General features: G+C 45.8%; 1 protein-coding gene across 6 annotated transcripts in view; it reads left to right on the top strand.

Moving 5' to 3' along the window:
• The window catches only part of CACNB4 (calcium voltage-gated channel auxiliary subunit beta 4), a 143,969-nt gene that overhangs the window by 103,940 nt on the left and 13,300 nt on the right, over window positions 1–26,729 (top strand). For 3 of the 6 annotated variants that reach the window (XM_038751657.1, XM_038751658.1, XM_038751659.1), the window contains 7 exons: window positions 8,499–8,618; window positions 9,347–9,469; window positions 15,566–15,696; window positions 18,751–18,827; window positions 21,746–21,765; window positions 22,012–22,092; window positions 23,615–23,673. In XM_038751657.1, coding sequence (XP_038607585.1) covers window positions 8,499–8,618; window positions 9,347–9,469; window positions 15,566–15,696; window positions 18,751–18,827; window positions 21,746–21,765; window positions 22,012–22,092; window positions 23,615–23,673 — 611 coding nt within the window. Of the gene's footprint in view, window positions 1–8,498; window positions 8,619–9,346; window positions 9,470–15,565; window positions 15,697–18,750; window positions 18,828–21,745; window positions 21,766–21,820; window positions 21,878–22,011; window positions 22,093–23,614; window positions 23,674–26,729 lie in introns of those variants that run through there. The other 3 variants (XM_038751660.1, XM_038751661.1, XM_038751663.1) reach the window with 3 other exon arrangements.

Below are 26,729 nucleotides of genomic sequence, written 5' to 3'. Positions count from 1 at the left end.
GCTAATCAGGTTGGACACAGTCCCTGTCCCACATGGGGCTCCCAGTCTTAATCCCCATTTTACAGATGAGGTAACTGAGGCACAGAGAAGTTAAGTGACTTGCCCAAGTCGCTGTACTCTGGGTGAGGGGCTATATTTCACTGTACTTCCAGGGTCTTAGCAAAAAGTTCCTGACAGCTGAAGGAATTCCCAGCTGCACCCAAAATGAAAGTGCTTAACTACCCAATTAATCATGAATGGATGAACTCAATGAAACACAAAATTCAATCTGTTTTTGCAGCAGAAGCTTTGAGAAATTGGAGACAGGCATTTTTTTTTAAGTCAAAAGCATCTCTAAGTGGCTAGTAAGGGACCGGAATAGCATCCAGTCTTATTTTAATGATGTGAGGGAATATGCAAATGTTACTTTAGCTACCATTTCTCCAAAGGGGGGTCTTGGGGGAGGGTGGAGTGAGGGCTAAGTGTCTCCCTTTTTCAAAATCAAATCAAGCGGTCCGGGCGAAACGGGGTATTACCTTTAGATTTGCCTCTGAAACAGGAAGTGAAAGGACAGAAGACTTTTGATAGATCCAATGTCTGGTTTTGACTAATTTTAGCAGTAGCGGCAAGCAGCCCAAACCGCTTTATGGGTCACTTATTGCTATTGAAAGTTTTGGAGACTAAAATTTGGTAGGTTGGGGAGGGATTTTGATCAGTTCATGAATTGTTAATAAGTTAGAGGAAAAAGTCTGGGGTGGTGGATGGTTCACACCTAACTAGAATGAAGGATACTGTCACACCGAACTTCTAAGGATTCTGTTGCCTTTATCGCAGGCAGACGCCTCAGCTAGATGATCTGGAAATATGAGCTGAAATGGTGTGGCATGTGGTTTTTGTCCTCAATTTCAGAATCAATCAATCAAGTAGTATTTATTGAGTGCTTACTTTGTGCAGAGAGTACAATAGAGCAGAGTTGGTAGACATGGTCCCTGCCCACGGTGGACTTATGGTCAAGAGGGGGAACAACACTTTTTGTCCCCAAGAAAGGTAGCGGGGTGTTTGAAGCAACGACGTGATGGTTGTCATCCTTGTTGCCCATTCTAAAGGTTAGGGATGGGCCAACCATCATGCCTAACTCTTCCATTTGGTCATCTATTATGGACCAAATTATGGATTGAATACCTATGAATGTAGTCAAACCCCTCTTGAACTGCTGATATACTCATCATCCGTGCGAGTGAAATTCAAGGTTTAGCCCTCAAATTCAAATCCCTTACTTTCGCATCTGCTAGCGCCTACATTCAATGGATGACCCCTTGTCTTAACTATGTGGAATTTAAGGAACAACAATTTCACATTTCGCCTCTCCCCACCTATCACGATTTTGCAAATTTCATCCCCGCCTCTTTTGCCTAGTACACCTTTCCAAATCGAAGGGTTTGAACCTCTCCAATCTATCATCATGTGGAAAGTCTCCTCGTCTCCCTAATTATCTTGGCTTCTCTTCTCTGTGTCTTCTAGTAGTAGTCATAATGGTATGAAAGGCAACACATAGTACTCAGCATGAAGCAATGTACAGTATCTGTAAAACAGTCAATCAGTCGTATTTATCTAGCGCTTACTGTATGCAGAGCACTGTACTAAGCATGTGGGAGAGTACAGTATAAAAGGAAACAGACACATTCCCTGCCCACAACGAGCTTACAGTCTAGAGGGGGGTGACCAACCTACAAAATATTTAGGGAGAATGGGAGCAGTAGGAAATGGAACAGATGTGCCAGGATGAAACACCCAAATAAATCTCTAGTTCTCATGTAAATCTTTAGATGCAATAACAGAAACTGCTCGTTTTTTGCCAGGTGTTGTTATTATACTGTGGGAAAACGATGCCTTTCACTTTCTCTGTCCTAATGAAACCCAGAATTCTAGTGGCCTTTAATGATGATAATAATAATAATAATAGTAATGGTGGTATTTATTAAGCATTGACTACGTTCCAAGCACTGTACTAAACACTAAAGTAGATACAAGGTAATCAAGTCCCACATGGGGCTCATAGTCTAAGTAGGAGGGAGAATAGGTATTAAATCCTTATTTTGCAGATGAGAGAACTGAGGAACAGAGAGACTAAGTGACTTGCCCAGAGTCACACAGCAGAGCTGGGATTAGAATCCAGGTCCTCTGACTCTATGTGGCTACATTGCTTCTCAGAATTTCTATAGTGTGAGTCCCTACCGTTTATCCTTGATGACCCCACTTTAGGGCTGCTTCTGTACCTGGGTCTCGACTCTCGTATTTTAAAATTGCTTCTGAAAAGCTACTAGATTGACTCTCGGCTCTGTCCTTATTTGCATTCCTCCTCTCCTGTGTTGAATGGAGGTGGGACTTGGGCCGGTTTCTGGTAGTGTGAGTTGATGGGGTGTTAATCTTGCCAGTCTGTTGAACGTTATTGTGAATCTGGATGTTGGCAATTATTAAATTAAGCCTGCTGCTTTTGAAAAAGTCAACTTCCCTAATTCTATACGTGGTAAGTTTAAGTGACCCTTTCATTTCTATGTAGATGCAGAGTGTAGTTTGGTAACTAAGCACCTAATTTATTATTTCAGCAGTGGTTTCCTACAGATTTTTAATGTGGGAGCCATAATCTCTTTCAGGCATGGTTAAAAGGAAGTCAGACAAGAGGGGAATTTTCAAAATGAGGCGTGATATCTCGGGCAAAGGGAAGGTGGTTGCCTTTGGATGTATTTTGGGTTTTTTTTCCCTCCTGCTAATGACAGTGGCGAAGGAGCATTGTTTTCAGTTAAACAGGAGATCACAGGGTCAGTGATCAACTAGGACAATCACAACACATTTACCTCCATTCTGCTGCTTTGGGTTTCCAGTAATAATAATAATAATAATAATAATAGCATTTATTAAGCGCTCACTATGTGCAAAGCACTGTTCTAAGCAAGCGCTAGGGAGGTTACAAGGTGATCAGGTTGTCCCATGGGGGGCTCACCATCTTCATCCCCATTTTACAGATGAGGGAACTGAGGCCCAGAGAAGTGAAGTGACTTGCCCGAAGTCACACAGCTGACAATTGGCGGAGCCGGAATTTGAACCCATGACCTCTGACTCCAAAACCCGGGCTCTTTCCACTGAGCCACACTGCTTCTCCACTGTGGTAATTGTGGTAGATATTAAACACTTGGTATATGTGCTGAGCCCTGGTATTGATACGAGATAACCAGATCAGACACAATTCCCTTCCCACAGACTAAGAGCTATCATCTCTTCATTTTGCAGATGAGGAAACGGAGGCCCAGAGAGATTAATGATAACTGTGGTATTCGTTAAGCACTTACTATGTGCTTAATAGAGAAGCAGTGTGGCTTAGTGGCTAGAGCATGGAGCTGGGAGTCAGAAGGGCCTGGGTGCTAATCCTGGCACCGCCACATGCTGCTGTATGACCTTGGGTAAATCACTTCACTTCTCTGAGCCTCAGTTCCCTCATCTGGAAAATGGGGATTAAGACTGTGAGCCCCATGTAGGGCAGGGACTGTGTCCCACCTGCGAAGCTTGTATCTACTTCAGCACTTAGTACAGTGCCTGGCACATAGTAAGCACTTAGCAAATATCATAAAAAATATAAAATAATAATAACATGGAGCTTCCAGTCTAGGGTAAGAAAGCTCTTTAATAATAATAATAATGGCATTTATTAAGTGCTTACTATGTGCAAAGCACTGTTCTAAGCGCTGGGGAGATTACAAGGTGAACAGGTTATCCCATGTGGGGCTCACAGTCTTAATCCCCATTTTACAGATGAGGTAACTGAGGCACAGAGAAGTGAAGTGACTTGCCCAAAGTCACACAGCTGACAAGTGGCGGAGCCGGGATTTGAACCCATGACCTCTGACTCCGAAGCGCAGGCTCTTTCCACTGAGCCACGCTGCTTCTCTTTAACCTTCTGGGGGGAATGTCAAGTCTTCTAGGACATTAGATTTCCATTTTGAGCGTTAGAACAGATCCTGTACCACTTAAAGACTTAAATAATCGAAGAGGACAAAACTGGGGTTAAAAAAAATATGGGGAAAATCACTTCTAAAGGTTAGTGTTCCTGAATTATGTAAAAATCAACCTGAGCTGGATCACAAAGTCACTAGAGCGCTAGCAGGTATATCAGTGAGGTCTTTAAGTGGTACAGGATCTGTTCTAATGCTCAAAATGGAAATCTAATGTCCTAGAAGACTTGAATAGCTGCTAGTGGTCTAGTGACTTTGTGATCCAGCTCTGGTTGGTTTTTACATAATTCAGGAACACTAACCTTTAGAAGCGATTTTCCCCATATTTTTTTTTACCTCAGTTTTGTCGTCTTCGATTATTTAATCATCTTTCCCGATATCAAGGCTGTTGGCAGTAGGATAATGAATTTCACCTTCCAGCTTGCCAAGAAACTGAATTTGGGAATTGAGAAAAGCCAAGAGAAAAAGCTGCCAGAACTCTAAACCCGTGAGCAAAGGAATAATAGTATTTTCTGAATTGCTACTATCGGGTAAATGAGATGCAGGCCTGCTTAGTCAAACACAAGCAAGTAAAAAAAAAAGACTTATTTTCCATGTTTCCTTGCTTTAGATCTGGATGAAACAGTTTGAAATAATCTGTCGTTACTTATTCGAGGCTTTAACTGAGCAAGCATAATTGTTTCCCAAAAGCAGGTTGGTAGTAGAAGCCTAATTTGTTGCTTCATGTTGGCTAAGGAGTAGCATGGGGTGAAAATACATTTTTGCCAGTGAATAAAATGAAATACTTGACCTGTTTTTGCAGGGGTGAATAAAACTGTAGGAAGCCTGGCCATTGAGATGAGAAAAATGCTTACGGGATCGTCTGAATTTTACCTGGTACATGAATTCAGGCGACACTAGAGATTCAAATGATAGGCTCATTTAATACACACAAATACCTTCAAAGTACTAATAAAATCACACCTCCTCCAAAAGGCCTTCCCTGATTAAGCACTTGTACTTGATATTCACCCCAGCCTCGAAGCCCTTTTGGACATATCCATTTCCCCAATCTGTAAATTATTTGACTGTCTGTCTCCCCATCTAAACTGTAGGCTCTTTACTATATGCCAGACACTGTACTAAGCGCTGGGATGGATCAAGCAAATTGGATTAGACACTGTCCCTCACTGCACTTAAATTCTCTGTGCCTTAATGTCCTCACCTGAAAAATAGGGATTAAGACTGTGAGCCCCATATGGGACAGGGACCAAGTCCCTCCTGATTAGCTTGTATCCACCTCAGCACTTAGTACAGAGCCTGGAACATAGTAAGCACTTAACAGCGTGGCTCAGTGGAAAGAGCACGGGCTTTGGAGTCAGAGATGATGGGTTCAAATCCCGTCTCCGCCAATTGTCAGGTGTGTGACTTTGGGCAAGTCACTTCACTTCTCTGCGCCTCAGTTCCCTCTTCTGTAAAATGGGGATTAAGTCTGTGAGCCCACCGTGGGACAACCTGATCACCTTGTTACCTCCCCAGCGCTTAGAACAGTGCTTTGCGGATAGTAAGTGCTTAACAAATGCCATTATTATTATTATTATTAACAAATACCATTTAAAAAACAAAAACTTCAAGCCTCGTACCTGAATGGCTGGTGCAAACTGTCTTCCTGAGTTGAGTCACGGTACCCCAAAGCTGCAACAGTGTCCCCTGTGATTAACATACCCTACTCGTTTCACACTCCAGAATTTCTTCATGTCTGGTAATCCTGACAGTTTTGAGCACTACTCTGCCTGCGTCAACCACCCACGTCTAAGCGTGCCTGAGGTTGGAGACGAAGCTGTGAAATTATCAGAGTATTATTTGTAAATATTTCTGAATTCTGTTCTCTCCTCTTTATGCTGAATTTATGCTGACTTAACCAATGTCATTTGTTAAATATACTGGAATGAATACTGTACTGTTGTTTTTATGGTACTCGTTAAGAGCTTACCATGTTCCAGGTAATAATAATAATGATGATGGCATTTATTAAGTGCTTACTATGTGCAAACCACTGTTCTAAGCGCTGGGGAGGTTACAAGAAGATCAGGTTGCCCCATGGGGGGCTCACAGTCTTAATCCCCATTTTACAGATGAGGCAACTGAGGCACAGAGAAGTTAAGTGACTTTCATTCATTCATTCAATCGTATTTATTGAGCACTTACTGTGTGCAGAGCACTGTACTAAGCGCTTGGGAAGTACAAGTTGGCAGCATATAGAGATGGTCCTTACCCAACAACGGGTTCACAGTCTACAAGGGACTTGCCCAAAGTCAGCTGACAATTGGCAGAGCCGGGAGTTGAACCCATGACCTCTGACTCCAAATAATAATAATAATAATTATAATAATAATAATGGTATTTATTAAGCGCTTACTATGTGCAATGCACTGTCCAAAGCCCGTGCTCTTTCCAGTGAGCCTTAAGCGCTGGGGTCTATACAAGCTAATCATATCGGACGCAGCCCATGAACCACATGGGGTTCACAATCTCAGTAGGAGGGAGAACAGGTTTTGAATCCCCATTTTACAGATGAGGTAACTGAGGCACGGAGAAGCGCAGGGACTTGCCCATGGTCACGCAGCAGACAAGTGGTAGAGCCAGGATTAGAACCCAGATCCTTCTGTCTTCCAGACCTGTGTTTTATTCAATAGACCATGCTGCTTCCCAAAGCAGTGCTTCTGTGAAGCGTTGTTGAAAGAGTCTTGCCTATAATTAGGGTGTGCTCTTTTTCCAGTAGCTAAACATGGGAATGAAATTTGGATACATCTGTTAAGGGAAGATTCATTCATTCATTCATTGAATTGTATTTATTGAGCGCTTACTGTGTGCAGAACACTCTACTAAGCGCTTGGGAGGATACACAATAAACGGGCGCATTCCCTGCCCACAACAAGTTAACAGTCTGAGCGGGTTGGCATAGTTAACAGCAGAAGAATAGATAATTAAGCTAGGGAGAGGGAAGTGGAGGGAAGAATAATAATGAGGTATCTCCTGTGGATGTTTTGATGGAATTACAATACCTTTCAACCTGATGCAATCATAGATTTAGATGAAAGATGCTCTATCTGTAAATTGGAAAGGTTTTCGCCTTGGGATGGCCTAATCCTCCTTTCCCAACGAGATACCCTTATGAAATATCCAGTTCCCTCTATGAGGAAATGGGGGCAACATGTAAGTTATGCAAATATATGTTGTCAAATTTGGGGTTTTTTAAAATGGTATTTGTTAAGCACTATGTGTGAGGCACTGTACTAAGCAGTGGTGTAGATCCGGGCTAATCAGTTTGGACACGGTGCGTGTCCCACATGGGGCTCCCAGACTTAATCCCCATTTTACAGATGAGGGAACTGAGACCCAGAGAAATGAAGTGACTTGCCCAAGATCACACAGCAGATGAGCGGCAGAACAGTGTTAGTACCCAGGTCCTTCTCACTCCCAGGCCCCGGGTTCTTTCCTCTAGGCCACTGCTGCTTATCAAGTATTTACTCTTCTCCCCAGGGGAAAGACTGTGTAAATTCAGGCTGGTGGAGTTGTGAAGAAGGCATGGGTTAGGGTTCAGAAACTAGGGCAGAGTGGTGATTTCAGTGAAATCCCGTAGAGCTAGCTGGACTCAATGTACCATTAAAAATATGGGTGAATCCATACCGAGGGCCACAAGCTGATTAGCATCTTGGTGCTTGGACAAGCTGATAATAAAAGCTGTATGTCGGGGACTAAAGAGATCCATTTATTTTCCTTGAGTTACATAATGTTTCTGCAATAACATCATCATAATAATAATCAGGGTATTTGTTAAATTCTATATGCTAAGCACTGTACTAAGCACTGGAGTAGATCCAAGATCATTAGAACAGAATACAGTCCCTGTCAAACACGGGGCTTACGTTCTAAGTAAGAGGGAGAACAGGTTTCATACTCCCGTTTTACGGACGAGAGAGCCGAAGCCCAGAGAAGTGCAGTGATATGCCCCAGCTCACCCAGCAGGCAAGTGGCGGAGCTGGGACAAGAAATAATTCAAGTCCTCTGGCTCCCAGGGCAGTGATCTTTCCACTAGACCACGCTGCTGCAGTATATTCTCTGGCGATTTGTCTAAGCGAAGTATTTTCCTTTTCATCCTGTTCCTTTCAGGCCTGGCTCCAATTCTGCTTCAAAAATTTACTCCTCAGAAAGGCACAAAAATACAAAACTTCCCAGCACATTTCCCTCTAGACTGTAAGCTCATTCTGGGCAAGGAACATTTTTACCAACTCTCTTGTACTGTACTCTCCCAAGCACATAGTACAGTGCTCTGCACAGAGAAGTGCTCAATAAACTCCTGTAAGCTCCTTGTGGGCAGGGATTCTGTCTTCCGACTCATATTGTATTCACCCCAAGTGCTTAGTACAGTAAGTGCTCAATAAATACTATCGATTGATTAATTTTAGAAAACAGATTTCTCTTTGGTTGTATTTCCCACAGCCTCATTCGTCTTCATATTTTCCTTTTCAGGGTTCAGCAGATTCCTACACAAGCAGACCATCTGATTCAGATGTCTCTTTGGAAGAGGACAGAGAAGCGATCCGTCAGGAAAGAGAACAGCAAGCAGCCATTCAGCTTGAAAGGGCAAAGGTGACCGTCTATCCCTTTCTGACTGGGATTCGGTGCATCCCAACTGGGAATAGCTCCCCACAGCCCTGGGTTTCCCAGATGGGAATGGCTCACCGCAATCCTGGGTTTCTAGTGAGATGGCAGCATCTGGAGAGAGTTTGAAGTGATGGAGCTGTCAGACTCAGTAATCCCTAAATCAGTAGAAGGACTTCCCCTGTTGTGCCTCACTCTCTGAAAGGCCATCTCGTTTCCCCTTTCTTCTGTTCATTTTGACTTCTGAGGAGAGAGCGTTTGAAAGCATCTGTCGAGCTCAACGAAGCAGGCCTCTGGGTTTCTGAATGGGATGAGGCTTAAACTGGGCACTCACGGGAGTTCAGATGAGTTTCCTTCTTTATTTTGGACTGGGAATCAGGGGCCTGGAGTCTGGGAATCTGCTAAAAAATGTTTTCGTTTTTTATGTGGACCCGTCGTGAGGAATAAATCAGGCCCTGCTTTTCCACAGAGCAGTGGTTGTCACTTGTCCCCTGTTGAGGCTTTTCTGGGCGGGGAAAAGGTGGGCTGGGAAAAGGTAGGGTGTGGCGGGGAGACAGAAAGGAACCCTTTCCCTTCAGGAAACCGAGAATATCCAGAAGGCTCTAGAATGCGGGACCCTTGACTGAGGCTTGGGTTCATCAAAGGCCCGTTCAATCCTTTCGATGAGAAACGTCTAAGAGCAATGTAACTGACTGTCCGTGTGCTCTCATCCCTAGTCCAAGCCTGTAGCCTTTGCCGTCAAGACCAACGTGAGTTACTGCGGAGCTCTCGATGAAGATGTGCCTGTCCCCAGTACTGCCATCTCCTTTGACGCCAAGGACTTCCTGCACATTAAAGAGGTAAAGATGGGCAGAGCCCGCTACTCCTCTCACCCATTCAAAACTGTCCCCCGCACCAAGCTGAGCTGCCAGGCCCCACGGTGATCTATTTATTTTAATTTGTTAGTATGTTTGGTTTTGTTCTCTGTCTCCCCCTTCTAGACTGTGAGCCCACTGTTGGGTAGGGACTGTCTCTGTTGCCAATTTGTATTTCCCAAGCGCTTAGTACAGTGCTCTGCACATAGTAAGCGCTCAATAAATACGATTGATGATGATGATGATGGTGATCAAAGGGAAAACCGATCACCTGGCAGTGGGGCATCCCTTGATTAGCCAGGACTTCTTCCCTCCCGGGTCCTTTCAGTCGGATCAACGTTTTAATAAGTGAAGCTACTCAAGGAGAATACACCACTGCCTTTCAGGGTTGGAATTGACTGAATCTCGTCCCATGGGGTCCTTTCAATCGGATTGACGTTTTAATCCCATGGGACGAGATTCAGTCAGCTCCAACCCTGAAAGGCAGCGGTGTATTCTCCTTGAGTAGCTTCGTTGTTCTACTCAAGAGAAGCAGCGTGGCCTCGTGGATAGAACACAGGCCTGGAAAAGTCAGGAGAACCAGGATTCTAATTCCAGCTCCGTCACTTGTCTGCTGTGTGACCTTGGACAATTCCCTGAATTTCTCTGTGCCTCAGTTCCCTCGTCTGTAAAATGGAGATCGAGACTATGAGCGCTATGTGGGACAGGGGCTGTGTCCAATCCAGTTATCTCGGATCTACCCCAGTGCTTAGTACAGTGACTGGCAGGTAGTAATTGGGAAGAGTTTTGAAAAAAAAAAACCGAAAAGACCCCAAACCCCATGTTTATAGTTATCATTGCTATTACTGTACCATATTATTAATAATAATAATGAATATTACTGTACAGTACCATTGAAGGGCCCCCTTCTGTAGGGTTAAAGCTATCAAAAGCATTCATTTACAGGTTGATTACTGTAGAATGTGGGTGATTCATGTCTGTCTCTCCCTCTAGACTGTAAACTCATTGTGGGCAGGAAACGTGCCTACCAACTCTTAAATTGCACTCTTCCAAGTGCGTAATACGGTGCTCTGCACACAACAAGAACTCAACCGACACGATTGATTGATAATGGAAAATCACCTGAATTTCAACACACAAATTATATTGTATTCTAATGATATGGACCCATTTCCTGTGAGAATCGTGGTTAGGTTGGGTGAAGATCGCAATTAGAAGGTCCTAGTTCCAGCTGCTCTCTGCTTAGAATTCATTCATTCATTCAATTGTATTTATTAAGCGCTTACTGTGTTCAGAGCACTGTTCTAAGCGCTTGGGAAGTACAAGTTGGCGGCATACAGAATGTCAGAAACCAGGGCATGTTAGGTGAGATTTAATTTCTTCTTAATATTCGGAACTTTTGGTCTGTAAAAGCCTGGGGAAAACACTCAACCACTGATTGTGTTTGCAGAAGTGCATGTTTTTCATATCTCATTGAAAAGAAATAAAAATTCACCCTTTACAAAGAGATCAGAAACGATAATTGTTTTACTACTGGGGAGATCTGTAAATCCAGTAAAGTGTTCCCAGCTGTAAAAGAGGAGAGTGTATACCAACTAAGGAAATCAGCCATACAGCAGGGGCTTTTCCATCACCTACTCAGCTCCGGAGAGGGGAAAATCCACCCACTGCCCTCCCCCTGGCATCTCACCTTAAACCTTTTTCCACAGAATTCGGAAGCTCAGACCCCCTTCAGGCCCCACCTGTCCCACCTGGCACCATTTTAGAAAAGCAGAAGGACGATGCCTGAAACCGAAAATATTCCCATGTTACTTGTATGAATTGCTCCTGGCCTGCTCCCAGCATGTCCCAGCCATGTCATCGTGGGCTCCTGGATGCCGGGTCAACCACAGCCAAAGTCTCTCCTCCCCTCACCCCAATTAAACCCTGGTGACTGAGCCAGGGTGAGCTTACAATAATAATAATTTTGGTATTTGTTAAGCAATTAATATGTGCAAAGCACTGTTCTAAGCACTGGAGAGGATACAAGTTGATTAGGTTGTCCCATGTGGGGCTCACAATCTTAATCCCCATTTTACAGATGAGGTAACTGAGGCACAGCGAAGTGAAGTGACTTGCCCAAAGTCACACAGCTGACAAGCGGCGGAGCCGGGATTAGAACCCATGACCTCTGACTCCCAAGCCCGGGCTCTTTCCACTGAGCCACTCTGCTTCTCTGCTACAAAGCCAGCATCTTGTCACTCTCCCTTCAAGGAGAAGAAAGGAGCAGGTTTACATTTTTAGGAATATGGTTTGAAATAGTTTTTCAATGGTATTTGTTAAGTGTTTACTATGTAACAGGCACTGTACTAAGTCCTGGGTTAGATCCAAATTCATCACAGTTCCTATCCCAAATGGGGCTCACAGTCTTAATCCCCATTTTACAAATGAGAGAACTGAGGCCCAGAGAAGTGAAATGACTTGCCCAAGGTCGCACAGCAGACAAGTGGTGGAACCGGGATTAGAACCCAGGTCCTGCTTTTCAGTGTTGGAGCCTCTCCCTTGCTTTTAAACAAAAGCATCTTTCTACCCCCTTCCCCTTTCTCCGTCTATATTTTGGTTTTTTCCTGGCCAAGGATGTGCAAACATTTGGCATAAGAAGCAGCGTGGCTCAGTGGGAAAGAGCCCGGGCTTTGGAGTCAGAGGTCATGGGTTCAAATCCCGGCTCTGCCACTTGTCAGCTGTGTGACTTTGGGCAAGTCACTTAACTTCTCTGGGCTTCAGTTCCCTCATCTGTAAAATGGGGATGAAGACTGTGAGCCCCACGTGGGGCAACCTCATCACCTTGTATCCCCCCAGTGCTTAGAACAGTGCTTTGCACATAGTAAGCGCTTAATAAATGCCATTATTATTATTATAAGAAGGGGCCTGCTCCCGTAACCAGCAGAAGCTACGTGTTTTGTGCTTTTCAGCGGCATCGCCAAAACGGCCACCGGAGTCAATAGCAGGCCACCTCCAAAGGTCTTCTTGGTCTCACCTTCTATCTCAATCCTGCTTCTGTTGGAAACAGGGACTGAGATTACAGCAGAAATGGCTAGTGGATGTCTTGGAGGAGAAAATCTAACCTCTCACAGCCCATTCCTTAAGAAGGCAGGACTACTGCCCCCACTTTCATTCATTCAGTCATATTTATTGAATGCTTATTATGTGCAAAGCACTGTACTAAGCCCTTGGGAGAGTACACTAGAACAATAACCTGTATATATGTATATATGTTTGTACATATTTATGACTCTATTTATTTATTTATTTTACTTGTACATATCTATTCTATTTATTTTATTTTGTTAGCATGTTTGGTTTTGTTCTCTGTCTCCCCCTTTTAGACTGTGAGCCCACTGTTGGGTAGGGACCGTCTCTATATGTTGCCAACTTGTACTTCCCAAGCGCTTAGTACAGTGCTCTGCACACAGTAAGTGCTCAATAAATACGATTGAATGAATGAATGAATGAGTATAATAATGATTATAATAATGATGATATAATAGGTGCAAAGCACTGTTCTAAGCACTGAGTTTACAGTCTAGAGACGAATTTACAGTCCTAATCCCATTGTGGGCAGGGAATGTGTTAACCAACTCTGCTATGTTGTACTCTCCTAAGCGCTTAGTACAGTTCTCAATAAATATAACTGATTGATGGATGAAGGGATTACCCTTGGTACTGCCCAGGGGGCACATGCTTTAGTGATTATTCTTTCCAGCCAGTTGCCCTTGGGGAATCATTTCCAAGTACACAGAGGTGACAACTCGGATGGTGATGAGTTCCCTTTTATATCTAAGCATAGAGAAAAAGACTTCTCACAGTCAGAGACCCAGAGCCTGGAAAAATGTTTGATCAGGCCTTAGACCTGTGGAAAATTAGCCCAAAGATCATACCCGGTTTCCAGGGTTAAACCTATTCAGACGTCAGGCAGCATCCTAAGAACGACAGAATCGTCCTCGTCTTGACTTTGAAGGGTTTCAGCGATCCCGTCCGGAATCTTCCATCGTCTTCCTGCTTTTTCTGTTCTCTGATGCTCTCCGACTCCCTCTTAATTCGGGCATGTCATGTCCGGCCTTAAGGCGGTAATCCTGCTGGGATTTGAAGGCCTTGAAACTACAGATAAGAAAGCTCTCTCTAGAGAGAGGTCTAAATGCTTGAGGAAAGTCAAAGTAAGAGGGATTTACACCGAACTAGAGTCACCTCGCCAGAGGCTGGCTGAGGCTGCTGGAAATTGACGGAAACCGAAGTGTATCCCAGTCCATCGATGATATTTATTGAGGGCTTATTGTGTGCAGAGCACTGGACTAAGCACTTGGGAAAGGACAAGAGAGTAGAAGTGTTAGCCTTGATCCCTGCCCACAAGGAGCTTACAAAGGGAATTTTCCTGAAGCGGTTGATCAAGGCTCAGTGATTCTTGAAAAGTATGGAGAAGACCCAGTATGAGTTTCTCAAAGTGCTTGTACTTGAGGTAAATCCTGCACCTCATCCATCCCCCTGGAAGCTGTGTATTATGTTGTTCCAAACACTAACTTAAATCAGGGGTTTAGGCTAAAAGCTGTTTCACAAAGGAGCAAGCTGTTTTGTGTGCATACACACAGGTAATAATTGTGGTATTTGTTAAGTGCTTACTATGTGCCAATCGCTTTACTCAGTGCTAATACAAGATCATCAGGTCCCACATAATAATAAATAATAATAATAATAGTTACGGTATTTGTTAAGCTCTTAATATGTGCCAGGCACTGTTCTAAGTAAACAAGGGAATCAGGTTGTCCCATGTGGGGCTCTCAGTCTTAATCCCCATTTTACAGATTATTCATTCATTCATTCAATCATTTATTGAGTGCTTACTGTGTGCAGAGCACTGTACTAAGCACTTGGGAAGTACAAATCGGCAACATATAGAGACGGTCCCCACCCAACAACGGGCTCACAGTCTAGAGTCTAGATTAGATAACTCAGAGAAGTTAGGTGGCTTGCCCAAAGTCACAAAGCAGACAAATGGCGGAGCTGGGATTAGAACCCACATCCTCTGACTCCCAAGCCTGGGCTCTTTCCATGAAGCTCCGCTGCTTCTCTGTGAGGCTCACAGTCTGAATAGGAGGGAGAGCCCGTGTTGAATCCCCTTTTTGCAGGTGAGGGAACTGAGGTACAAAAAAGGTAAGTGACTGGCCTAAGGTCACACAGCAGGTACATGGCAGAGCTGGGATTTGAACCCAGGTCCTCTGGCTCCCAGGCCTGTGCTCTATCAGTAGGCCATGCTGCTTCCCCCGGTAGGTGACTAGGGATCTATATGGAACACACCGATGAATGGTCAGACGGGGAAAAAAATTTTTCCTGCATCCCATCAAAGTAAGACAGAGGGCTTTCTTCAAATATCTCCAAGTCAATACCCCTGAGCATGAGTGCAACTTCTCAAAATTAAGGAAACCACTAGTTTTTGATGTCCTGTACATAGGCCTTGTGCCTAAAGGTATCCCATTTCGTAACCTTGAACCTTTGGAGAGCTGAATGCATCGCCTCAGCTCGGGATCTGTGAGTGTGGTCTTTTTTAAAAAGAAACCCCTGTAAGGACAAATCTAGACCCACGAAACCCTTAAAAGCCGGCAGACGTGGCTGAATTGGGTAGAATTATTTCCCCCCGGAGAATGGAAAAAATTAAATTTCATAGGAAGTTTTAATCCTATCTCAAATACAGGTAGCTCCCCTTACACAGGCCTGTCCTGCTTGTGTGTATCATGTGATGACAATGAAGTCTTAGGATGTTGCCGATTTGTACTTCCCAAGCGCTTAGTACAGTGCTCTGCACACAGTAAGCGCTCAATAAATATGATTGAATGAACGAATGATTTCTGGCATGCAGGTGGCAGTTCTGCTTTTGCAGTTTCCTTTCCTGTACCCAGAGGACTGATGCTGCGCCTGCCCTCGTCTGTTTTCGGTCCCTCTGGGAAACGGGAAGGGGAGATTAAACACTAGGGATGCAGGGCAGCCAGTTGTTTGGAGCGAGCTGGAGCATATGGTCTCGAGATTGCAACGGGCTTTCTCTCTGCATTGCAGAAATACAACAATGATTGGTGGATAGGGAGGCTGGTTAAGGAGGGCTGCGAAATCGGTTTCATTCCGAGCCCCCTTCGACTGGAGAATATCCGGATTCAGCAGGAGCAGAAAAGAGGACGCTTTCATGGAGGGTAAGTCTTAATAATAAATCACATTGTGGGTGCCGAGACACTGTGCTAAGCAGTAAGGTAGAGACGCAGTAATCAGATTGGACCCCAGTCCCTGTCCCATGTGGAACTCACAGTCTAATAGGTGGAGAGAGCGAGTAACCTGGTCCAGTTTTACAGACAGGTTAAGTGACTCTAGCTGTAAGCTCAATGTGGGCAGGGAATCTGTCTGTTATATGGTTGCACTGTATTCTCCCAAGTGCTTGGCACAGTGCTCTGCACTCGGTAAATGTGCTCAATAAATATGATTGATTGTTTGACTCGTGCCAGGCAGAGCTGGGACTAGAACTAATGTCTGGCCTCGTGCGCTGAGGGAGTCTTTCCCCCATTTTTGTAAACTCTTTCCCTTCGTGAAGGACAGTGGAAGTGGAGGACTATTTCTGGATTTGGCAGTTGAGGCATTCTGGGATGTTCTTGGGTACAGGATGTATTTTCAGAAACCCTGACTGAAGAGTGTTGAGGCACCTCGCCATCTGAAAGCAGAGCCCAGTGCTGCTCTAAGCAGAGGCTCAGAACTCCCTTGGACTCACCAAGAATTCTGGGGAAAAGACCAGCATGCCCCGGTGGCATCATAATAATAAACATAATAAGCGCTTACTATGTAAAAAGCACTGCACACAGTAAGCGCTCAATAAATACGATTGAATGAATGAATGAATGTTGTAAGTGCTGGAGTAGATCCAAGCTAATCAGGTCGGACACAGTCCCTGTCCCACATGGGGCTCAAAGTCTTAATCCCCATTTTACAGATGAGGTAACTGAGGCCCAGAGAAGTGAAGGGACTTGCCCAGGGTCACACAGCAGACAAGGGGCAGAGCCAGGATTAGAACCCAGGTCTTTTTGATTCCCAGGCCTGGGCTCTAGCCACTAGGCCGTACTGCTTCTAAGAAGGCAAAAAAGGGAATGTTGAAACCGTAGGATAGACGTCTGGGGGCAACTGAGTTCCTGGTTGAGCCTCGGTACAAAGGCCTAGCCCCAATCGGGTGACCTCCCTTCATATCTTCTCCCTGCCTCCCTGCCCAGCTTCTTTTAGCAGCAGCCGTAACTTATCCAAAATGTCTTTCTCCCCCACTGGATTCCGGCCTCCTTCAGGGCACAGATCATATCTACTAATTCTGTTGTAGCGTTAGTACCAAGCGCTTAATACGATGCTGTGCACACAGGAGGAGCTCAAAAAATGCTCTCGATGGAGCGATCGATTGACTTTCTCCGTAGGCCGGACCAATTGGGAGGATGCAGGCGGTGATGGCCTTTGTCTCCAATTGGCAGCAGCAGAGGTGGGAGTTCCCAAAACCACCTTAGAGTTGTCCCTCTTGCAATGGCCCTACCTGAACCTTCTGGATAACAGCCCCGCCTCTCTCCCCTTGTTGAGTTTCTAGTCCTCGGACCGTCCCCTGTGCTGTGGCAGGTGAAGTCGGAGGGGCCAAAGGATGGCCTGTCACTCCTTTCCCCACTGCCATCCCAATCTCCGTCTTTACTCCGTCTTTACTATGTGCAAAGAACAGTGCTTTGCACATAGTAAGCGCTTAAGAAATACCATCATCATCATTTACTCTTCCCATCCCACCCCTCTCCCGTCTTAGAGGAGAAGGAAGATGATCTCAGACTGTGGCAAAGGGAAGATTCTGACTTGGGTGAGGTGGCTCACAGAACCTAGCGAGGCTGCTGTGTCGATTGGGCATGAGATCGGCCTTTTCTCTTTTTTAATGGCATTTGTTCAGTGCTTACTATGTAATCAATCAATCAATCGTATTTATTGAGCGCTTACTATGTGCAGAGCACTGTACTAAGCGCTTAGGAAGTACAAATTGGCAACATATAGAGACAGTCCCTACCCAACAGTGGGCTCACAGTCTAAAAGACTGTACTAAGCACTGGGGTAGATGCAAGCTCATTGAGTTGTACACAGTCCATGTCCCACTTGGAGCTCACAGTCTTAATCCCCATTTTACAGGTGAGGAGACAGCCGAGGCACAGAGAAGTGAAATGACTTGCCCAAGGTCACCCAGCAGACCAGTGGCAGAGCTGGGATTAGAACCCAGGTCCTTCCGACTCCTAGGCCTGTGTGCTACCCACTAGGTCACGCTGATTCCTCCAGCCTTCCCAGACTCTTCCCCTGACCTCAGATCCAGCCACAAAGAGAATTCACTTCAAGCAAAATCCTCCCTGTGATCCATTTACTGGTTCAATCAATCAATCAATCAATCAATCTTATTTATTGAGCGCTTACTGTGTGCAGAGCACTGTACTAAGCGCTTGGGAAGTACAAGTTGGCAACATATAGAGACAGTCCCTACCCAACAGTGGGCTCACAGTCTAAAAGGAAAGTGGTTCTCCACTTTCTCCCACTCTGTTCCCTGGGGTGGCTCAGAATCATTCACTCAATAGTAATTATTGAGCATAATAATAATAATAATAATGGCATTTATTAAGCACTTACTATGTGCAAAGCACTGTTCTAAGCACTGGGGAGGTTACAAGGAGATCAGGTTGTCCCACAGGGGGCTCACAGTCTTAATCCCCATTTTACAGATGAGGGAACTGAGGCCCAGAGAAGTGAAGCGACTTGCCCAAAGTCACACAGCTGACAATTGGCAGAGCTGGGATTCGAACCCATGACCCCTGACTCCAAAGCCCAGGCTCTTTCCACTGAGCCACGCTGCTTCTCTATACTATACAGAGCAGTGTGCTAAACGCTTGGAAGAGTGCACTAGACGACACAATTCCCGCTTCTAGAAAACCTTCAAAGATGTTTTCGCTGCTTACTGGAAAGGTCAGATCCTTTGGGACTCAGTCAAGGATTAAGGAAGGCAGGTTTTCTAAACACAACTGAAATGTTCGATCCTGGCTGGTCACATTTTAATTGCTTGTCTAACTCCAGGAGGGAAAAGCAAGAGTTGCCTTCCAATTGAGTTATTTTGTTGAACAGATAAAGCAACCCAAGCCCTCGCTGATCTGGTTCTGCTGTAGGAAAATCCGGGATATTAGCACTAACAATTCCCCTTTGTAACGCCCTAGGAAATCGAGCGGAAATTCGTCTTCCAGCCTCGGCGAAATGGTATCGGGAACGTTTCGAGCTACGCCCACTTCGACTGGTGAGGGATTTATTTGAACTCTTGTCCCATTTTTGCTGTTTTGAAATAAATGGCAACGCTGCCAGCCTAGGAGCATTTTAGAAGGTTGATTTTTTTTTTAAAGAGCTTTTAAAGAGTTGACCTCCTTTATGTTTATTGATGAGAAGCAGCGTGGCTCGGTGGAAAAGAGCACGGGCTTTGGAGTCAGAGGTCGTGGGTTCAAATCCCAGCTCCGCCAATTGTCAGCTGTGTGACTTAGAGAAGCAGCGTGGCTCAGTGGAAAGAGCCCGGGCTTGGGAGTCAGGGGTCATGGGTTCGAATCCCAGCTCTGCCACTTGTCAGCTGGGTGACTTTGGGCAAGTCACTTCACTTCTCTGGGCCTCAGTCACCTCATCTGTAGAATGCGGATTAAGACTGTGAACCCCACGTGGGACAACCTGATCACCTTGTATCCCCCCCAGCGCTTAGAACAGTGCTCTGCACATAGTAAGCGCTTAACAAATGCTGCTATTATTATTATTAACTTCTCTGTGCCTCAGTTACCTCATCTGTAAAATGGGAATTAAGACTGGGAGCCCCCCGTGGGACAACCTGATCACCTTGTAACCTCCCCAGCGCTTAGAACTGTGCTTTGCACATAGTAAGCACTTAATAAATGCCATCATCATTATTATTATTATTATATGTTGGGGTCCCATACACTGTGTGCCGATCACTGAAAGTCAAACAAACCTTATGAACCACCCGGACCACGATAAAGCAGTGATCTGTGGTGGCCCGAGCTGGGGGGATCTTTCACCCTGTGCCTCGTGTATCAGCCTGGGCCTTGCAGGATCAGCGGTGGAAGGAATTGGAAAGTGGTGGTCCCTTCACAGCAACCCTTGGGGGAAATGATGACAGTTGGGCCAGCGATGTGACGATGGCGTGCTGGGAGTGGTGACATGTTCAAAGGTGGAGGTGGGGCCTCAAAGAGGGCAAGCTTTGGGGCTTTAGGTCTGGCTCCCTCCTGGACACAAAGCCCGACCCCTAGAAATGGGAGGGAGGCCTCTACATCCCTTGAACCTGGATATTCTGTATTGGGGCCACCAGGAAGAATGTACCTCTGGCGTCTGCAGCCTGTTATTCCCGGACTGACGGACCTCAGGGGCTCCAGCGCAGTGACGGGAAAAACCTCGATGGGGGTAGATAATAATGCTAATAATAACTATGGTACTTGTTAAGCACTTACTTTGTGCCCCGCACCGTTCTAAGCGCTGGGGTAGATACACGTTAATCAGGTTGGACGCAGTCCCTGTCCCACATGGGGCTCACGCTCTTAATCCCCGTTTTCCAGATGAGGGAACTGAGGCCCAGAGAAGTGAAGTGACTCGCCCAAGGTCACACAGCAGACATGTGGCGGAGCCGGGATTAGAACTCAGGTCCTGCTGAATCCCAGGCCCGTGTTTTATCCACTAAGTCTCGTGGCTTCCCAGATCTGTTGCCAGATCGTTGCTGGGGTGAAGGGTAGATTCATTCATTCAATCGTATTTATTGAGCGCTTACTGTGTGCAGGGCACTGTACTGAGTGCTTGGGAAGTACAAGTTGGCAACATATAAAGACACTCCCTACCCAACAGCGGGCTCACAGTCTAGAAGGGGGAGACAGACAACAAAACAAAACATATTAACAAAATAAAATAAATAGAATAAATATGTACAAGTAAAATAAATAGAGTAATAAATATGTGCAAACATAATACATACATATATATTTATAGTTTATTTTATATTTATATATATATATATATATATATGTATACAGGTGCTGTGGGGAGGGGAAGGAGGTAAGGCTGGGGGGAGGAGGGGGAGAGGAAGGAGGGGGCTCAGTCTGGGAAGGCCTCCTGGAGGAGGTGAGCTCTCAGTAGGGCTTTGAAGAGAACTAGCTTAGATGGGGTAGATGGGGATCTGATCTTGCCTCTGCCCTTAGAGCCAGCCTGAACACGAAGTCTCTCAGCCTTCAGAAGCAGCGTGGTTGAGAAGCAGCGTGGTTGAGGAGCGGCGTGGTTCGGTGGAGAAGAGCCCGGGCTTTGGAGGCAGAGGTCATGGGTTCAAATCCCGGCTCTGCCACTTGTCAGCTGGGTGACTTTGGGCAAGTCACTTCACTTCTCCGGGCCTCAGTTCCCTCATCTGTAAAATGGGGTTGAACACTGTGAGCCCCCTGTGGGACAACCTGATCACCTTGTAACCTCCACAGCGCTTAGAACAGTACTCTGCACATAGTGAGCGCTTAATAAATGCCATTATTATTATTATTATTATTATTATCATTATTATTCAGGCTGCAGCACACCCTAGGTCATCTCTGTGGCATGAAAAAGGTTTCTCAGCCTGCCCTGCTCTAGCTCCCCTCCCCAACTAATGCCTTCTAGGGTGGGCCACCCACGGAAAGGACCCCAAATTCCCCTCTCAGCTCCTCCCTTTGAAGGCTCTGGGGCCTGCCAGAAAGAAGCAGTGGAAAAAGCTGCCCGATATGTCAGGAAAATGTGTCGTTTCACAGCTGTGGACAAAACCCACGGGGCTGCTCCAACCCGGAGATGGGGCTGGGAAATGCAGAGAGGATTAGTACCACTGGCCCACTCTCCCACCACTTAAAACCAGAACTTGTCTGCTTGCCGGGAGTTTGGATTGCATGCTTAGGGATCATGTCTACTGATCTCTGCTATAGCATCCTCCCAAGTGCTTAGTACAGCACTTCTAGGCTGTGAGCCCGTTGTTGGGTAAGGACCCTCTCTATATGTTGCCAACTTGTACTTCCCAAGCACTTAGTACAGTGCTCTGCACGCAGTAAGCACTCAGTAAATGATCGAAAGAATGAATACAGCGCTCTGCACCCAGTAAGCGTTCAGTAAATACCGTTGGCTGCTTGGTTAATTGATACAGTTCTTGTTGTTGTCTTTTAGCAAAGCAGAAGCAAAAAGTGGTAAGTTTGGGATTTTTTTTTTTCCTTTGGCATGTCCGTCTCTCCATCGGCCGTTAAGGTTTCGGTGCTTGCCTACCGTGTCCGGTGTCCGTGAACTGATCAGCTGCAGAACGTGAGCTGTTCCCCACTGCCCCATGGCGCTGTGTGGGGTGGGTGTAGCCAAATGGTAGCTGAAGAGCATTGAAATACTGTGATCGTTCTACCCCGGTCACTGAGGGACGACCCCCCCTCCCCATCTTCTTTCAGACGGAGCACATTCCTCCCTACGATGTCGTGCCATCCATGAGGCCAGTGGTGTTGGTGGGTCCGTCACTGAAAGGTTATGAGGTAAATGCGCCGCTCCATTTTGTCCGGTTCCTTGTTTCGTTAACGTCACCTAGGCTCGCAGCCCTGAACTGATTTCCCTCAAAGTCTGAGCGCCCTCACGGCACGTTGTCCAGATTCATTCATTCAGTCATATTTATTGAGCGCTTACTGTGTGCAGAGCACTGTACTAAGTGCCTGGGAAGTACAAGTCGGCAACATATAGAGACGGTCCCTACCCAACAACGGGCTCACAGTCTAAAAGGGGGAGACGGACAACAAAACAAAACATGTGGACAGGTGTCAAGTCATCAGAACAAATAGAATTAAAGCTAAATATACATCATTAACAATGATCCTCGCCCTTGGGCTTCTCCCTCCTCCAGCTTCTCCCTTCCACACACCACCCCTCTCCCCACCCTGTCAATTGTTTCCTCCGTGGAAAGGGGTGACAGGAGGAAGCGAAAGGAGGTGAAACCCAAAATGTTCATTTAGCCCCTCTGTTTTGGGTAAAGATGCCAGGTGGCTGAAATGAGGCTTGGGGATTTTCGGTGGACTCCGTGTTTCTGGGATCTTCTGTCTTCTGGGTTTACTATGGGGAATTGTCTACATTAGTAGGGTGACCATACATCCTGATTGAGAAGGGGTACACCTAGATTTTTGTGGGGAATTCTAAAAAATACATGCATGCCTTCGAATTGGGACTGTCTCAAATATATTGGGCAGCATACCTGGCACTGGCCCTCTCTCCTCCCTCATGTTTTTAAAGGCTTGGATTTCCATGGTGGCATTGGAGCAAGCTCAAATATGTCCTGCATGCTCAATTGATACCTCCAAAACATTCTGGGACATTTAGACACTTCTGCACTTTCATTCAATCAATCGTATTTATTGAGCGCTTACTGTGTGCACAGCACTGTACTAAGCGCTTGTTTACTGAGCACTTCTTCCTGCCTTCCATCAAGCCTCACCGTCACGACTGCCCGGAGGGCAGAAGCCTGGAGTGATATCCCGGTTTCCCTATTTTTAGTAGTAATAATGCTGTGAGCCCTATTGGAGCTATTTCCCAGTTTTACTGACTGCCTCATCACTGTAGCATCAAAATTCATCCTTCTGGGATGTTCTTGACATAGGGTTCCTGAACTTGATTTTAGCCAAGTGTTTCTAGACGTTAAGAATGGGTTATCGGGGAAATCTCATTGGTTGGAGGTTGTCTTACTCCCTCTGGATAAGAAGAAATAATGGTAGAGGGAGGGGAGAGATGAAATGTCGGATATCAGATTTCAGATAACTTGGGTCGTTGAAACCAGTTCATACATTTGAGCGATACTGGGAGTAAAAAATCGGAAAATTCATTAGAGAAAAATAAAAACAGTTGTCAGAAAGAAATAGTTGTCTCAGTTCTCCAGCCTTAATGGACCGCGATAAAGGAAGACATTGGTTATTAGCCGTGTTTCTTACCTTCTGCCCCTTCTCTCACTTTTGATTTCTTCCTCTCTCTCTCTCTGTCACTGGTCTTTTTTCTGTCTTCCTCACCTCTGAGAAGGTGACGGACATGATGCAGAAAGCCCTCTTTGACTTCTTGAAGCACAGGTTTGATGGGAGGTGAGACCTACAGACCTTTGCATGTTTTTGTTTCCTCTGTGTTCTGCTGGTGGATTCAAGGGGATGGGAGGCCTACTGCGGTAGAATTTCTCTCAACAAGTGGTGGAAAATTAAAAACAAGAGGAGGCCTGGCACGGTTGAAAGATGACACTGAATTTCAAGGGCAAAAGAGCCTTTGGCATGGAGCAGAACTCCTTATTTTATCCCTAACTTTCAACTTCTTTCTCTGCCATTTGTTGGTGAGTTCTAAGTCATCTCTATGTGGTTAAAAACGAATTTAATGGAAAGACTGTGTGTTCTGTGTGTTATCCAAATATCAAAGAAAATGCTAGGGATTAAAGCTGTGGACTGTATTAGGTTATCAGTAAAATAGACTTTCTCTATTGCAAGAGCCTGTAATTGGGCTGCTGTTGAGAACAAAGCCTTTGAGTTTCACCGGAAAGTGAAAGAGAGGCATTCTTCCACAAACCAAAATTTTGCTTCCACAGTGCACCCTAAATATAACTTTCCAGCCAGCGGCACTCGAGGAGTCACCAGGAAGGGAAATATAGATTGGCTAAGGAATGGCATGAGCAATCTGTGGCATGAACAGAGTTCTGGACTGCTGATCCCAGATGCCGGTGAGGGGCTCGGTTCTTCCCATTGGTTTAGGTAGGGTGGTCTTCAGATTTGACAGCTACCCTGCTCAAACTGCAGTTGGAGTTAGGCGGAAGGAAGCAACAGCCCAAAGCAGTTGGCTGGTACTTTTACTCTTGGAAGAGTGAGCAGAGTTTTTCCCACTGAGTGCCTCTGAAGACACCCCAGCCTTTTTTCACCGATTCTTTATCCGGTCCTGTGGTATCTTGGAGTTGGGGGTGGCTGGGGAAATAGGCTAAATTCAAGAAGTGGATAAAGCAATCTTGGAAATGCCAGAGGGCTAGCCACAGTTTGGGAGCAGCATGGTATAGTGGGCAGAGCCCGGGCCTGGGTGTCAGAAGGTCATGGGTTCTAATCCCGGCTCCGCCACTTATCTGCCGTGTGACCTGGGCAAGTCACTTCTCTGGACCTCAGTTACCTAATCTATAAAACGGGGGTTAAGAGTGTGAGCCGCATGTGGGACAGGGACTGTGTCCAACTCGATTTGCTTAGATCCAGCCCAGCGCTTAGTACAGTGCCTGGCACATAGGAAGCGCTTAAGAAATACCTTAATTATTATTATTATTCCTTGGCCTCTCAGTGGCCAAACTTTGCCTGGAGTTTCCTGCCACAAAATAAGCAGCCACAGTGAGAGCTGCAGAGCCAAAGGGTAAGAGGCTCAGGAGAAGAGGCTGAAAGGAGACTTTTGGAGCCCTTAGTGCATCTGGGGAGGGAGGGAAGCCACGTTGGAGTGAGGATGGGCTGAGCGGAGCCGCAGTAGGTGGTGAGGGATGGAAATCATATTGCCGAGGAGAACCGGAGCCACCAGCCAGGCAGGTAAGCCTACCCAGGAAGTTTGGAAAGAATAAGAGGCAACACTGTAGGGGCCCTGCCATTCTATTTGACAGGAGGGAGTTGGCCCAGGACGAGTTGGCAGAGTGTGGGCACGGGCAGAGCTCCCATGAGATGATGCAGTGTTAGTGCCCCTGCCATCATCTCTGGGTCCGTGGTGTTATGGTAACTCTGGAGATCTGTTCTGCCATCCCAACATGCACACCTCTGTCTGCCTCTCTCTCTCTACTTTTTCTCCATCCGGAGCCCCTCTCAGGCCTTGCCAAACTTCAGCAGGCTGTAAGTTGACTGGAGACTTTTTAATTTTTTTTTTTTAATGATGGGAGAGACCTAAGCAAACTAAGATTCCTGGTGGAACTGCACTAAACAGCACCCCAGTGAGAATACGCCATCTTTTTAGTATTCCGCTCACAGTTTTCCAGGAGCCACCAAACCCACAACTTCTAGTAGGTTCCTCCGCTCCTGCATAATTATCAGTTCCTAGAAGACTGGAACAAATCTTTATTAAGAGGCAAAACAGTTTTGTTCCTGGGATGCCTGCAGCCAGAATGCAGCGGGGCCCCCCGTTCTCTTGGCCAAATAGACAACCCCGATACATTCCTCGTTGCGGAGAATGCCTGAACGACAGAATCGCAAGTCCTGCAGTCCTGCAATTGGCTAGAAAGTTAATGAGCTCTGAATAATTAACATTCACTAAGAAAGGGAATCTCTAAGGACTAAAATCCTGCTGCTGCTGTTTGGTCATTAGCCTGAATAATTGATGTTTACAATGCTTACATCCAAGAGAGAGCAAAGAGGTATAAATGGTACTTCTTCAAAGAGTCCATCACTGAAGCAGCAGATAATGTCCAAAGGCTTGAGACTTCAGCCTCGCTTACTGGGCCCTCTAAGTTCTTTGGCCGAAAATGAGCTCCTTTTCTGTGACATTGAAATGCAGATTGCCCTTCCAAAAAACCCCCCAAAACCCAACTCCTCACCTCCTCAGCTCCTTATGGACGGCACACTTACTATGTGCAGCGCACTGTACGAAACACCTGGGAGAGTACAGTAGAGTTATGTAGGCATGATCCCTGCCCCTAGGGAGCTTACTGTCCAGCGGAATGACCCAAGGCCCCAATTTCAGCAGCAAGGGTGGTGAGGGAACCCCAGTCAATTCCCAGTTGGTGGTGGAACAGGATTAGAACTCAGGTCCTTCCGACTCCAAGGCCTGTGTTCCATCCACTAGGTCACGCTGCTTCTCAGAGAGGAGGTGTAGTTAACAATCGACAGGCAGTTTTCCCATTGGTATAGGAAAATATTTACCAAGTATGCTGGAGAGCTGGCAGCGTTCAAAGGGAGGAAATAGTTGGTTTTGAGAAGGACCGTGAGGGAAAGATGGTTGGACAGACCCAAAGTAGATTTCTAGAGGCGGAGTGATCGTGGAAAACTCAAGAGCCATGGCTGCCGACCTTTCAGTTGGAGAGCTGACAACATCTTTAGCCACGATCCGAACACTTAACAGTTCAAGGTTTTCCCAAGTTTTGGAGCTGCTCTAGCTGCTTCGTGGTTGGAGCAGGATCCTTTAAGACATTCTGACTTCCTGCTGGTAT

This window comes from Tachyglossus aculeatus, chromosome 9 (genome assembly GCF_015852505.1).
Source record: "Tachyglossus aculeatus isolate mTacAcu1 chromosome 9, mTacAcu1.pri, whole genome shotgun sequence".
Classification (NCBI taxonomy): domain Eukaryota; kingdom Metazoa; phylum Chordata; class Mammalia; order Monotremata; family Tachyglossidae; genus Tachyglossus; species Tachyglossus aculeatus.
Note: the sequence above shows the minus strand (reverse complement) of the source record. Positions and strands in the feature narration are given on the sequence as shown.